The 15,484-nt window shown below is 36.8% G+C and overlaps 1 protein-coding gene and 1 long non-coding RNA gene across 2 annotated transcripts in view; one reads left to right on the top strand and one right to left on the bottom strand.

Annotated features, from left to right (window-relative positions):
* Positions 1 to 15,484, top strand: part of LOC143905819 (LON peptidase N-terminal domain and RING finger protein 3) — a 64,262-nt gene that overhangs the window by 37,706 nt on the left and 11,072 nt on the right. The window contains exons 2-3 of the mRNA XM_077421433.1: positions 6,800 to 6,918; positions 7,342 to 7,464. Of these exons, the coding sequence (XP_077277559.1) occupies positions 6,800 to 6,918; positions 7,342 to 7,464 (242 nt within the window). The remainder of the gene's footprint in view (positions 1 to 6,799; positions 6,919 to 7,341; positions 7,465 to 15,484) is intronic.
* On the bottom strand, positions 1,865 to 4,521 carry LOC143905825 (uncharacterized). The gene is made up of 2 exons (XR_013259337.1): positions 3,555 to 4,521; positions 1,865 to 3,136 (listed from the first exon to the last, which is right to left on the bottom strand). It is a non-coding gene; the product is annotated as an uncharacterized LOC143905825 (long non-coding RNA).

Raw genomic sequence — 15,484 nt, 5'->3', positions numbered from 1 at the left:
GTATAGTTTTTTATTGTTAAATGTATTATTTTGTCTTTTGTTTAGTTTTGCGTTTGTCTTGACGTTGTCAGGACACCACGTCAACGATGCATGTAAATTTGTTATGCGGATCGGTGTAACCTAAAGCACTTGATAAGGACCGGAATTCGGTCGAAACGTTGTGCAATTTGTTTTCAATTGGCCAGTTGGGTCGAAAATAAAACGACTTATCATGTATTAAATTACTTTTTATTTTATATATATATATATATATATATATATATATATTAATTAAAAATTAAAAATGTATTACACATTATTATAAAGTCGTGCAATTAGCGAACAATCAATTATATTGATATTATTAGAATTTTATTGCATTATATTTATCCTAATAGTTTCTTTATTATGTCAACAAATATTGTTTGTTATTTACTTACTTATAATTTGTTTATTATATACAATCTTTATGTATAAAATTTGACAATTACTTATGTACAAATTTAGAAATTTCTATTATCATCTGTGATGATCTTTCACTGATATATATGTTTTATAAGTTTTCTTCGTAAGTTTATTGAAACGCTTTTATTGCACTTTTACCTCGCACATCTCTAAAAAAAGAAAAAATTATTGATAAGAATTATATTTCGGTCACGAAAGGTAGAACTATCACACATTAATTTGCTGGTAAGGTCGAGCACTCGATTAACGTAAATGATGCAAAAAGACGCATCCAAGAGAAATATACCTGCAAATAATTTGGCAGATGACATGTGGAGGAATTACGGCGTACGTTTGTTCCACCACGTACGACACGTGGAGCATTATTGATCGTTGCCGTTGCCAGAATAGAAAGACAAGATATATATATATATATATATATATATATATATAAGTAAGTCTACATGACCCCCGCAGCACACAAATAACCAACGAGATGTCATACGCTGTTGATACATTGTGCATCTCGTTGGCTCTCTCTGGCGTATCATCATTAGTGTCTGCTGAATGGTTCAAATAAAGCATTTCGATGTTTGCATCGAATTTAATAGCTCACACATACTATTCAACGAGTTTTCTTTTTATTTTATTTCTATATATGAAGAATGATTGATATACATATAGTAATCTTTGAACACCATTGTTTTATAATTATTTTATTTTAAAAGAAATCTTTTTTGGATCTATTTTATAAGTAAAATGATAACTCGTATAGCGCAATATATTGTTTTTCTGTACATACTTTATTTTATTTATTTTTAAATACAAAGATGTAGTTTTTCTGTTTTATATATGGCATAATAATTAAATTACCTTTGTTGGTAAATTACAAAACAAATGTATCAAAATTCTTCTCTTGAAAGTTAATAATTACATTCTTAATTATCATGCATTAATATAAAATACGTAGTTAAAATTCTACCTTGTTATAAAGATTCTTTAATTTTGCATCGAAAGTTTTCTCATACACAAGTAAATATGATAATTCTATTAAGCTATATATATAAACTATATGCTGTAATATGATTATTATAACGCAATAAGAATTATTCTGTAACGTACGTGCTACTAAAAATCCACACACACACACACACACACACAAAACAATCTTCTCAATTCTATGCACGAAGATAGAAATTCTTTTATGCAAATAAATCTCATTATTATAACTGTAAAAGATCTTTTAGAATATTAAAAGGATAAAGAATTTTACTTTGTATACCCCAAGGGGTCTTAAAGGCCATTGCACGTAACAAAGTTTTAGTCATAATCGTAAGGCCGTAAGAAAATAGACCAATCACAGTCGATTATTCTCCTTGAGCTCGAAGAATAATCGAGTGTGATTGGTCTATTTTCTTACGGCCTTACGATTATGACTAAAAATTTGTTACATGCAATGGCCTTTAAAGAGCGTTTTGAAAGGACGTACCCAACCCTATAACCTTCAATTCATCCATTACCTTACTGTTTCCTTCTTTGGACCAACGGTTTAACGTCTCTTCCGAAAGACGAAGCCCAGTTTTCTCCGCATCTTGCACGGAGGGGCGTGGTTTTTTCGGAATAAAACTTTTCCATGATTCATGGCTCTAGTGGACTCGAACCTGGTTCCTCAGATTACGAGTCTGGCGCTCTACCACTAGACCACACCGCCGCCCTCTTTTAGAATATTATTATACTTATATAAAACGGAGAATGTAGAGATTAGTGCAATTTTCTCATTAATATCTTCGTGGTGCAACTATAATGATTAAAATCTTATTATTAGTAGAAGAAAGTTCCCTATTATGAGATAGGCTCTTAATATGCGATAGCGAGGCTTTTGCTAAACTAATAGGTTCTATCTGTTGGTTTCATCATGAACTTATTGCTCTTAGAGTAAAACCTATTTAGTGGAAAATTCATTATTTGATCGTGCGTGCACGATCTCGCCTACTACAGTTTTTAATTCTGCACATAAACTTTCAGCAATCACGCAATTAGATGATGGTATCTCATAATAGGGGACTCTTCTCTATGTATAATTATTTTACGATGTTCTCTCACTTCTAAAACAAAGATAATAATTCTACATGCAAGTAACACTCAAATTTCATTATTAGCCACGGTTATTTTGTGAGATCTCGCTAAATCGAGACAACCTTTCCGTTTCCGTAAACGAAGACGATAATTGCACGCGGCAAGCAGCATCAGTGAATAGTGATGCGATGCCAGCAACAACGACGGTGACGGCCGCGGTGGCGGTGCCGGCGGCGCGACGCAGCGCGGCGCGCGGCGCGGCGTGATAGAGTAGTACGCGCCGGGTGACCGACCTTTACGTAACGTGCGGCTGTTTGCGCCGCGCCACGCTGCGTCGGCATGGGTGACGTCTACTCCGCTGCGCGCTGCAACGACGATGCGTCGACCGTTGCAGCAGGCAGCAGGACCGGCGCGGCTCAGTCCGCGCGACGCGTTCGCGATGCGGCCGTTTAAGCTGTATTCTTTCCCTTCCCGCCTTTCGTTTCTTCCGAGGCTTCTCCCTTCGTGGTTGGCCAGCGGCCGGCCGGATGCAGTTATATCGTGCTCCGTATGCAACCAAGAGGAAGATCGTCGCAGTATTTCCACATAAATTGGACGTTCGCCGCATCACGCGAGAATTGGATGGATCAATATCATGCTGAAAACGATTAATTTACTTTTTAGACGAGTTTATTGCCTGAAAGAATGGGGAATATGTCGACAATATCTTGAAAATAAAAATCTGTTATTTTTTTTATTAGTTAAAAGTGAAAACAAGAATCTTTCGTCGGAATATAAATAACGGTTTTTATATAATAAATTACATAATATACTTGTATTCTAGTTCTACGCATATAAAATATAAATAAGTATAGTGATTTTTAGTAGAATTTTATTCAGTTTTAATATTTTTATATGAAATATATATGTAAGTATTATATGGAGTCATTAAATTTACATGTTCACATTAAACATTAATTGTTTCTCGAAGTATATTTGGTACATTTAACAGCATTTCACAAGCTTTAAAGGAGAATAATTTTCTGCCAAATTTTCGCATATTGAGAGAAAAGTACCTTGATAATAAAACGTTCACTAATTTATCATTCATCATCCGTGAAGACTGAACAATCCGTACACTCTTACTCCCTTATGACACGCTATCTGTCACGATTCCAATTCTCGGGAATGCCGAGAATGCACAAGCTCGACAACATGTGCAGCAACAGTTCTTGCTCCGATTTTCACGTGAGCGCTGACAATATATACGCTCCGTATATGATGCTCCGTTAACTCGGTTCTCGAACTCGGCACTGGCAGTCCTCTCTCTTCTTCTCTCTTTTTCCCTCGTTCCATACTGTTCGTCTTCTTTCCAACGAAGGTCAGCAACCGTCTGTCGCGCCTGGATGCGCACGCGGCATTGAACCTTTCGATGTGCGTCAGCGCATCTTCGTGCAATTTAGGAATTTCGAAGATACAAAACTATACTTGATTTTTTAAGAATAAATGATAGCCTTGGTTTTCAATTTGCTATTAAATTCTATTTTTGTACTAACAAATGCTGAATATTCAAACAGTTTTTTCTAAATAGTATAAATATTTTTGAGTTCTTGTAAATTTGCGATTCAAGATATATCGAGAAATTTAGTTTAATTAACGCATTGTAATCTGAAGATAAAAGCGATTATGTTAAATCAAGCATCAATACTTCAAAATTTAACGTAAGAATAAGAGAGGTTTATACAACAATGTCCGCGTAAATTGGATATCTTCGCATCGCGTCTTATTTAAATATCAAAAGTTCAGATACTCATTGAATAAAAGTTTTGTCCCAACTATATTTTTGGAAGAAGCAGCTTAATTTAACATGTGCTTGTCATGCGATTGATTAGGACTTGTGTAGTATTAATTTTATAGATTTAATCTAATACATAACGAGAAATCGCGTTATGAAGAATGCGTTCTAACGATCGGGTCGATTGCCCGCGGTGAGCAAGCAATCGATCATCCGAGGCGGACCTTGGCATTCAATCGAACAGACAGGAAAAGCGCTTTTTATAGTGTATTTGAAGAATGATCGCGCTAATGAATGAACTTGTTCGTCGGTATTCCGTTGTATTTCTTGCAGCTTAGCATTGACGCAGAAAATTACCTTCTTTTGCACGTATTTAATCGCGGCGCGCATGAGTGCTTACATAATCGACGCAATCAGAAGCACGACTTGATTTCTCGATGAAGTATTTATAAATTATCACAATGCATCAGTAATAATAGCACCGGAAATATAAATTAAAGTAATTTTCGTGTAAATTCTGATTTTACATTTTATACGACCGCAAAATTAATTCTTTCAATTAAAAAGAATTTATGAGAATTTAATTTATTTCTACTTCTACTACCTACTACTCTTTTTACTATTTTAAGAGATAGTATGTAATATTAATTTAAGATTAATAATTCTAATTGTAAGACAAAAGTCACACTTAATGTAAATTTAAAGTTAAGTTTAACTAAAAAGTAAAGGTGTATATACAATAGTAAAGGCACTAATATAAACTTAAATATGTTACACGTGTAATTCAACGATAACAGGATTTTTATGATATAAGCATAAGAGGCTTATCATGCAATAATGTCCGCGCAATGATTAGGTTTCTTTGTGTCGCGTCTTTAAATTTAAGCGTCGCAATATTTAAAGACAAGTTACGTAAGCCGACTTACGGGGATCGCTCTTCGTATATATTTATAATTCAGTATATCAAATGTTGGAGATTCTTCTAAGCAACATCGCAGATCCATTATGATCATAAGTAGACTAAGTATATCATTACTAATGAGCATATCCTGCTTCTTATTTATCCTGAAAACAGAAGCACACGCATAGATAAACTAAGGCGATTATGCAAGTCGCCGTCGCATTATACAAGTAATTATATAACAATTGCTTTCAAAATTGCAATATCTATTGAGGTAGAACTTTATAAAACATATTGTCTTTTTTTACTTTATTCCAAAATATTTATATATTTTTAAGATAATTATAAAATTTATAAAATATTTCTCAAGTAGTCCAAAATATGATATAATATAATATCCAAAATATTATACGTTTTATGTTAATACTATATAGAAGTAAGTAAAAAAGTAAATATTAATGTATTCTCCACAACAATCTTCTTATTTGACAAACAGAATTTGATCAAACTCTTTGTTATCTCATTATTTTAATTTCCGTTTCATGTAGACATTATATATATTTCTTCTCTTATATTAGATCTGCTGTCTTTAAGCATATATCTTAAGGTCCAATTAATTTTTTACACACTCAAAAAATTGATGTTGGATATTTTAAATTTTTATTGTAGGCAATAAAGGCAATTAGTTTATATCCTATACGTTTTTATTTCACAATTTTTTACTGCAATTTTTTTCTCATTCAAAGTTTTGTATTATCTAAAACTTAACTTTATACAGAAATTTGGAAAGAATCAATAATTAAAATTTTCAAAATGTTAAAATCTGGCAAGTTATATGATGGTTTATTTGAGCTTGAAGCACATTTTTTTCTAATTAATTTTTTCATAGAATATAAAACATATACACACTTTTAGCATTCGCGATATTGACGTGCGCGTCGGAAATTTTCAAGTAAGGGACTCCAGCCTCGGAGGCAATGACATTGCTCACAATGGCAGGACGCGCCGACGCCGCCTGCATCGGCCGATGGCATCGTCCGCGATCGCTTCTATGAAATGTGTTTCGCCGCAAACAAACGGCGCTTTTTTATGAGACGAATTTCCACGAAATTAAACAAATCCAAACTGCTAATCGCGTAAAAAGAAACTCTTAAACCGCTCAGAATTTATAGACGATGATAAGTCCGTATAAGTGCATTCTTATGCAAAATATGCATCGAGGTATGCGTCAATGACGCAATGCTCTTTCGAATGCTCATTTGATTTAAATGTCATACAAGTGTGTAATATTATTGCATCAAATCATGAATATATGCCATGTAAAATTATAAATAAAAGTTGCCCAGAACAAGCGATTGCGCTACCAAATATATGCCTTATTAATTTATTTGCAAAATATCTACTTTGCATCTCTATTGTTCCATATGAAATGTGTGAATTATACTGCTAGTCACTAGTCATGAGACAGCATTCACTGATCAAATACCTGCTCTGCTTTTAAAACACTTTAGGATAGAATAAATTTATTCCAATTATTTCTCACAGAACAAATCCTAAGGCGTTTCAAACCAGAACTCGTTCGCAATTCGGTAGGCATTCTACGAGCTTGTTTTCTCATGTTTCAGCACCGAACAGCCCGCTCCACCTTAGCAACAGGGCTCACGTCTTGCTCCTGTTGAATAGGCCTTTAGCCGCTCTCACGGACGCTGATTATGCAGTTAGATTGCGGCCAGACTGGGGCAAGGTGAGGAAATACAGGACCAAAGCTTATATATGCATATATGATCGGTACATGTATCAGCAAAACGTGCCTGCTTTAAATCTAAATGCATATATATTTTGATTTAGTAGCCTTTATCTAATTTCAACTTGGCAAAATGTTTTAATTAAAATCCAATATCTAAAAATATATTATTTTTCTCTCAACCTTTGATTTATCAATTTGTGACATATGTATATGTAAAATATGTTGTAGTAGTAGCAACGCTAATTTTACTAACATATCTCCTCGCATATAATAGTATAAATTTTATTATGATCTTATTACTGCAGTTATATAAAGATTATTATTAAATTATTGCGGCACATAAATTTTATTTAGAAATAAAGCTTATTACAAAACTTTTTATAATATTTTATTTTTAATAGTTTTACTTTATATCTTCAGGGACATTATAGAAGAGGGATCGCTTTATCGGCGCTTGGAAGACACGAAGAAGCGCTCTATGCTCTCTGTATTAGCGTGACCATTGACAAAAATCCGCAAATTGTGCGTCATGAATTGACCAAGGTACGTTTTCTCATTGTTTTTTATTATAAAAATAACCAAAAATAATTTATTATCAAAAATTATTAAAAGTTAGTGAAATACTTGTTCCAATTCCGAGACACTCGCAAAATACATATGTATGTTTCATTATTAATAAAATTATTATTTAAAAAAATATTAATTAATTAAAGAAATATAACTTTGGATAACATTAAAACTGGAATATACTTAAAACTAATCGGTTATCTGCACCTGCAGCATCAATTATTTTCCAATAAATAGCATTGTGTGTAATTGAAAATCTTTCAATAATAAAAAATCATCGAGTCAAACTCGATTCACTTCAAACATAATCGAATCGTGTTATCGTGTTACACAAAAATTTATCAAGTTCTCATAATATTCTTATAAACCAAAAAAACGAAAAGATAAGACGAACCGTAGCCCGATCATAGGTAAGGGATCCACGTTCCTCGCGGAGCAATCGCTATCGCACGACTGGCGGAATGCGCCGCGGGGAACCGAATGCATCCATCTCTATCCGGAGAGCATCACCAACACAAAAGAAATGCGCGCCGCGGCGTTTCCGGCACGACTGCTGCCGGCCGCGCTACCTTAAGGTAGGCGTCTCGCTACGTGCTAGTCATGTGACTGTTTGTAGGTTTTCACGTTCAGAAATATATTTCAGGCAATTTTTGCTAAGAGAAAAATAATTTTATGAATTATGGTGTAAAATTTCATACGTGACAAAGTATGTTACTTTTTCCAAATTATGTGACTTTTCTCATTTGACTCCGTTTTGATCAGCTGATCATGCGAGTCGTCGAGAAAGGTTACAAGTGAGAAAAATACTTTTCGATTGAATGTTGACAATTACTGAGAAAGGGTTTCAAAACGCATGACAGGGGTGTCAATCACTATCCAATTCGGCTAAGAAAGACGAGCCCCATAACCTGCAACTACAGTGATTAGCCAGGCGGCGTTGCCAAGTCTTCCCAACCTCACTTCGACCAAAAAATGTCTGCTCGATTACCGCATTTTCACTAAAATAAACTAAAAAATTAGCAGCAAAATCTCCGGTAAACTATATATTTTATGGTTGCATCGGATTCTTCGAAATCTAATGTACAAAAAGCAATGTTTCTTCTCACTTCATCTAATCGAAAAATGCGAAAATATGTGATTGAAACCGTGATAGAGCCTTTTTTTCCGGCCGTCTGTATAATATGAAGTAATGCAAAAGTTGTGATTTTCGATATCGATTTTCTAGAGTAAATAGTCGGTAAAGAGCCACAGAAAAAATCGACTGCAAAGCTGATCATATAATTTGATATAAAATCCGAAATCGAAAACTTTATCTAATACATGCCCTGACGAGACGACTACCTTAATGACTCGGTACGATGGTCGTCAGGTGAGTGACCCGCACGCCAGGGGCAACGATAACCACATTCGCGCAAGCGAACGAACTGATGTTACTCTCGTGAACAAACGCGCCGTTTCCAGTGTTTCCACGTGTTGTTTCACGCGACGGCGTCGATATATCGATCTTCCGGCGTGTGACGCACGGCCCCGCAGCTCCGCACCCGCGCTGCGTTCTTCACCCTCTCGTATATAATGCAAAATGCTTTTCTTCTACGTCGCATTTTTTAAGTGCTGCACATTTCCCATTCACATCTTTTCGGGAAGCTTTTATTTATTAATCAATTTCTCGTCTTGAGATACATATGTAACAAGCTTCTCGCTGCAAATCCAGCTCTGTTGTGCGGAGAAGTTCTAACGTATGTACAAAAATTTGAACGGTATCAAGAGACACGGTAGTGTCTCGCGCCAAGTACACGCGGAGCGAGACCGACCGTGACTCTTTTACGCGACGCGACGAGTTGCGAGTACCCGAGATGTTGAGATCTCGATAACGAGTGAACGGATCAAGTTCTAAGTAGGCTTGATCGATAGCTTGGGGTCCAATTAGGGGGGGGGGGGGTTTCTCTCATAATATTCCGCTACGTGCCCTACGAGCGGAGATATTGCGACGCAAAGTCCAAATGTGAAAATTTATTTTTAAGATACGTCTCCTCCTAACGCTGCGATCTATTATGACGTCATCAGAGAAACGTCACTTTCACTTTTTCGACGCTGGCGGCGCAGGTATCGCCAGTTTCGATATCGCGCGCGTATTTCAAAACCTAAAAAAAAAAAGAAAGTGGTAGTATTATACCTCGAAAAAACCTAAGTAACAAGTGGTAGATCTTTATATCTCGAAAAATCTCGAAAAAATCTAAGCAGTAGTATCTTTATTTCCGAAAAATTATAACCCAAGTGATACACGTCACAAAATTATGTTACCTTATCAAAAAGAAGAGTCGCGCTTCAAGTGATCTATTACAATTACAAAAAAGAAATGATATCTCTTTAAGTTAGAGCGCCAATTACAGAGAGAACATGTATATTGCCTCAAAAAATAATTGTTGCACTACATTGAAAAATCTTTACATTGTGTCAATTAGAAAAGAATGTATAATAACAATTTTAAAAGATTAAAAAATTTTATTTAAATTTAACAAGGGAATACAAGATATTTAAATACAAAGTTATTTACATGTGTATTTTTTAATGGCCACAAAGAATTACAGAAGTAACAGTACAAAATAAAAATATTTTATTAAAATACATAAATTTTTCTTGTAAAAAAACTTGGCGCTGCTAGACATTTTAAATAAATAAAAACAACAATAAATAAAAATAATTCAGAGAAGAATACAATGGGAGTAATATTAAATGATTATCAGCGTGGATGTGGGAGTGAGTGATATGGGTGTGCGTGACTACGCGGACGGCGGATAATGCGGCTTATAATTAAGTATAGAATAAGTTTATTTATTTATTTAAAATTTCGAGGTCTAGCAGCGCCAAGTTTTTTTACAAGAAAAATTTATGTATTTTAATAAAATATTTTTATTTTGTACTGTTACTTCTGTAACTCTTTGTGGCCATTAAAAAATACACATGTAAATAACTTTTTATTTAAATATCTTGTATTCCCTTGTTAAATTTAAATAAAATTTTTTAATCTTTTAAAATTGTTATTATACATTCTTTTCTAATTGACACAATGTAAAGATTTTTCAATGTAGTGCAACAATTATTTTTTGAGGCAATATACATGTTCTCTCTGTAATTGGCGCTCTAACTTAAAGAGATATCATTTCTTTTTTGTAATTGTAATAGATCACTTGAAGCGCGACTCTTCTTTTTGATAAGGTAACATAATTTTGTGACGTGTATCACTTGGGTTATAATTTTTCGGAAATAAAGATACTACTGCTTAGATTTTTTCGAGATTTTTCGAGATATAAAGATCTACCACTTGTTACTTAGGTTTTTTCGAGGTATAATACTACCACTTTCTTTTTTTTTTTAGGTAACAACATATACACTACTATACGTGTACTTGGCGCCTTTTTTTACCTTTTTTTAAAAAAGGTAATTTTGTGCGGATATCACGCTTTTTTGTAGTATATTACGCATTGTATAAACAGTATGTACAGGATAAAGCTATTTGGAGGTATAATACTACCACTTTGTTTTTTTCGAGGTAACAACATAACAGGGTAACAACATAATACATATACACTATTATGCGTGTACTTGGCGCTCATTTTATCTTTTTTTTAAAAAGGTAATTTTGTACGGATATCACGCCTTTTTGTAGTGTTACGCAACTTAATCTTATAAATAATATATCTTATAATTTCATAAACCGTATATAATACAAAGTATGAAGCTAAAAGTGTTACGGACTATTATTTCTAAAGAAAACAACAATTTAATATTTTGCTCAGTTTTTTAAAAATAATAATCTGTAACCCTTTTAGTTGTACACCTTGTATATATTTTTCAATTTCAACATAAAACATAATCGCAATAAAGCATGATTAATGTTAATAAGTCGTTAACTGTAAAATTCTTTATTTATTTTTATTTGCGTGTCTTACTGAATGTTGTTCGCAACTGTATATGTACCGATATCTTCAGGTATCGATATTTTTGATAATTATTTTTACGTCAGACATAATTTTAATTCATCCTATTTTTATTATGTCTAAACATAATTTTTGTCCAATTTTTATTATGTCTAGACATAATTTTAATTCAGCGATTTTTATTATGTCATGACATAATTTTAATTCTGCCGCTAGGGAAATTTTAAGTCGATTTTTATGAATCAAGCTTGAATTCAATGTTTAGGTGTCCCAGGTTGCTGATGACGAGGTCCACATAGCGCGCTCTATAGTTTTCGGTGTCCAGGTGTATTAATACCTTGAACTTGATGGCCACGTGTTCCAAGTTGCCGATGACGAGGTCCACATAGTGCGCTTCGTAGTTTTCGGTGTCTACATGTATTAATACCTCGAATTCGATATCTACGTGTCTTACATTGGGTGCGTTCAGCCGATACTTTGCTAGCCTAGCAATCGTGAGCAGTCGCTCGTTTTCGCTCGTTTCCTCTTTTTTGACTTACTGGATTAAAAAGAGAAGAAACGAGCAAAAACGAGCAACTGCTCACGATTGCTAGGCTAGCGGAGTATCGGCTGAACGCACCCATTCAGATTTAAAGTTACTAATACACCTAGACACCAAAAACTATGAAGCGCATTATGTGGACCTCGTCATCAGCAACCTGGGACACCTAGACATCAATTTCAAGGTATTAATACACGTAGACACCGAAAACTACGGAGCGCAATATGTGGACCTTGTCATCGGCAACCTGGGACACCTAAACATCGAATTCAAAATATTAATACACGTAGACACCGAAAACTACGGAGCGCACTATGTGGATCTTGTCATCGGCAACCTGGGACACCTAGACATCGAATTCAACGTACAATTACACCTGGACACCGAAAACTATGAAGCGCATTATCTGGATCTCGTCATCGGCAACCTGGCACACGTGAACCTGGGACACGTGAACATCAAATTCGAGGTATTATTACACCTAGACACCGAAAACTACGGAGCGCGATATATGGACCTCGTCATCGGCAACCTGGGACACGTAGACATCGAATTCAACGTATTATTACACCTGGACACCGAAATCTATGAAGCGCATTATCTGGATCCCGTCATCGGCAACCTGAGACACGTGGACATCGAATTCAAGATATTAATACACGTAGACACCAAAAACTACGGAGCGCACTGTGTGGACCTCGTCATCGGCAACCTGGGACACGTAGACATCGCATTCAACGTATTATTACACCTGGACACCGAAAACTACGAAGCGCACTGTGTGGACCTCGTCATCGGCAACCTGGGACACGTGGACATCGAATTCAAGGTATTAATACACGTAGATACCGAAAACTACGGAGCGCACGATGTGGACCTCGTCATCGGCAACCTGGGACACCTAGACATCGCATTCAACGTACGATTACACCTGGACACCGAAAACTACGAAGCGCACTGTGTGGACCTCGTCATCGGCAACCTGGGACACGTGGACATCGAATTCAACGTATTATTACACCTGGACACCGAAAACTACGAAGCGCACTGTGTGGACCTCGTCATCGGCAACCTGGGACACGTGGACATCGAATTCAAGATATTAATACACGTAGACACCAAAAACTACGGAGCGCACTATGTGGACCTCGTCATCGGCAACCTGGGACACGTAGACATCGAATTCAACGTATTATTACACCTGGACACCGAAATCTATGAAGCGCATTATCTGAATCCCGTCATCGGCAACCTGGGACACGTGGACATCGAATTCAAGGTATTAATACACGTAGACACCGAAAAGTACGGAGCGCACTATGTGGACCTCGTCATCGCCAACCTGGGACACGTAGACATCGCATTCAACATATTATTACACCTGGACACCGAAAACTACGAAGCGCACTGTGTGGACCTCGTCATCGGCAACCTGGGACACGTGGACATCGAATTCAACGTATTATTATACCTGGACACCGAAAACTATGAAGCGCACTGTGTGGACCTCGTCATCGGCAACCTGGGACACGTGGACATCGAATTCAAGGTATTAATACACGTAGACACCGAAAACTACGGAGCGCACTATGTGGACCTCGTCATCGGCAACCTGGGACACCTAGACATCGAATTCAACGTACGATTACACCTGGACACCGAAAACTACGAAGCGCACTGTGTGGACCTCGTCATCGGCAACCTGAGACACGTGGACATCGAATTCAAGATATTAATACACGTAGACACCAAAAACTACGGAGCGCACTGTGTGGACCTCGTCATCGGCAACCTGGGACACGTAGACATCGCATTCAACGTATTATTACACCTGGACACCGAAAACTACGAAGCGCACTGTGTGGACCTCGTCATCGGCAACCTGGGACACGTGGACATCGAATTCAAGGTATTAATACACGTAGACACCGAAAACTACGGAGCGCACTAAGTGGACCTCGTCATCGGCAACCTGGGACATGTAGACATCGCATTCAACATATTATTACACCTGGACACCGAAAACTACGAAGCGCACTGTGTGGACCTCGTCATCGGCAACCTGGGACACATGAACATCGAATTCAACGTATTATTACACCTGGACACCGAAATCTATGAAGCGCATTATCTGGATCCCGTCATCGGCAACCTGGGACACGTGGACATCGAATTCAAGATATTAATACACGTAGACACCAAAAACTACGGAGCGCACTGTGTGGACCTCGTCATCGGCAACCTGGGACACGTAGACATCGCATTCAACGTATTATTACACCTGGACACCGAAAACTATAAAGCGCACTATCTGGACCTTGTCATCGGCAACCTGGGATACATAGACATCAAATTCAAGCTTGATTCATAAGAATCGACTTAAAAATTCCCTAGCGGCACTTTCTGCCAAGCATAGAGAACCTACTTTTCCGTTGACTCAATATTTATTATATATATACCTAATTTTTACTTAAATAGAAATCTTCCTCCTGACCGATAAGTTTATCGACCTAATTTTGAAATACGCGCGCGATATCGAAACTGGCGATACCTGCGCCGCCAGCGTCGAAAAAGTGAAAGTGACGTTTCTCTGATGACGTCATAATAGATCGCAGCGTTAGGAGGAGACGTATCTTAAAAATAAATTTTCACATTTGGACTTTGCGTCGCAATATCTCCGCTCGTAGGGCACGTAGCGGAATATTATGAGAGAAACCCCCCCCCTAATTGGACCCCAAGCTATCGATCAAGCCTACTTAGAACTTGATCCGTTCACTCGTTATCGAGATCTCAACATCTCGGGTACTCGCAACTCGTCGCGTCGCGTAAAAGAGTCACGGTCGGTCTCGCTCCGCGTGTACTTGGCGCGAGACACTATACCGTGTCTCTTGATTGATGAATATTAAATGATTTAATGCGACAGATTGCGTCAAATTTCGAACTAAGCTAAATCCTTTCTAAAAAAAGGCATGTTAAATCGATACTCGCATCTCTCGAAGTCTTCTCGAAAGTCTCGAATTGCTTTGTTGGCTCTTTTCCGCGATGCTGATTGATTCTGTTGCTGCGCTAACTTCGTGAGCGGCTGTCATAGCATATTTTGACAGTTGTGTGTAATATTAAAGCTAAATAGAGCGCGCGCGAAGCGCGCGTCTGTGATATCTAGTAATGTAAAAAGCGGAGCGTGTTGAATTTCGAACGTACAGCAATTACATAACCGATGGCAGAATCATTGATGCAAGTTGCACCGCCACTTATGTAAGATCAGGGAATCATTCTTTCCCGTGCAGCTGAATCCGTTGGACCCGGTTGGTTCCGCATTATGGAAGGCGCACTTTTACTTTCATCGTCCGAAAACGTCTCGGATTACTCAACCGTGTTATTTCATGCGTTAATCCCGCCGATTTAGCGACCAGTTGAATACCCGTCGCGATCTTGCAATTAGAAGCATTTCATATATGATAGGACACGTCAAGGAAGAAATACGTGCTATTGAAGAAACAAGTAGAATTTGTACAAC

Source organism: Temnothorax americanus, unplaced genomic scaffold (genome assembly GCF_048541705.1).
Source record: "Temnothorax americanus isolate GAGA-0224 unplaced genomic scaffold, ASM4854170v1 Scaffold67, whole genome shotgun sequence".
NCBI classification, from domain to species: domain Eukaryota; kingdom Metazoa; phylum Arthropoda; class Insecta; order Hymenoptera; family Formicidae; genus Temnothorax; species Temnothorax americanus.
Note: the sequence above shows the minus strand (reverse complement) of the source record. Positions and strands in the feature narration are given on the sequence as shown.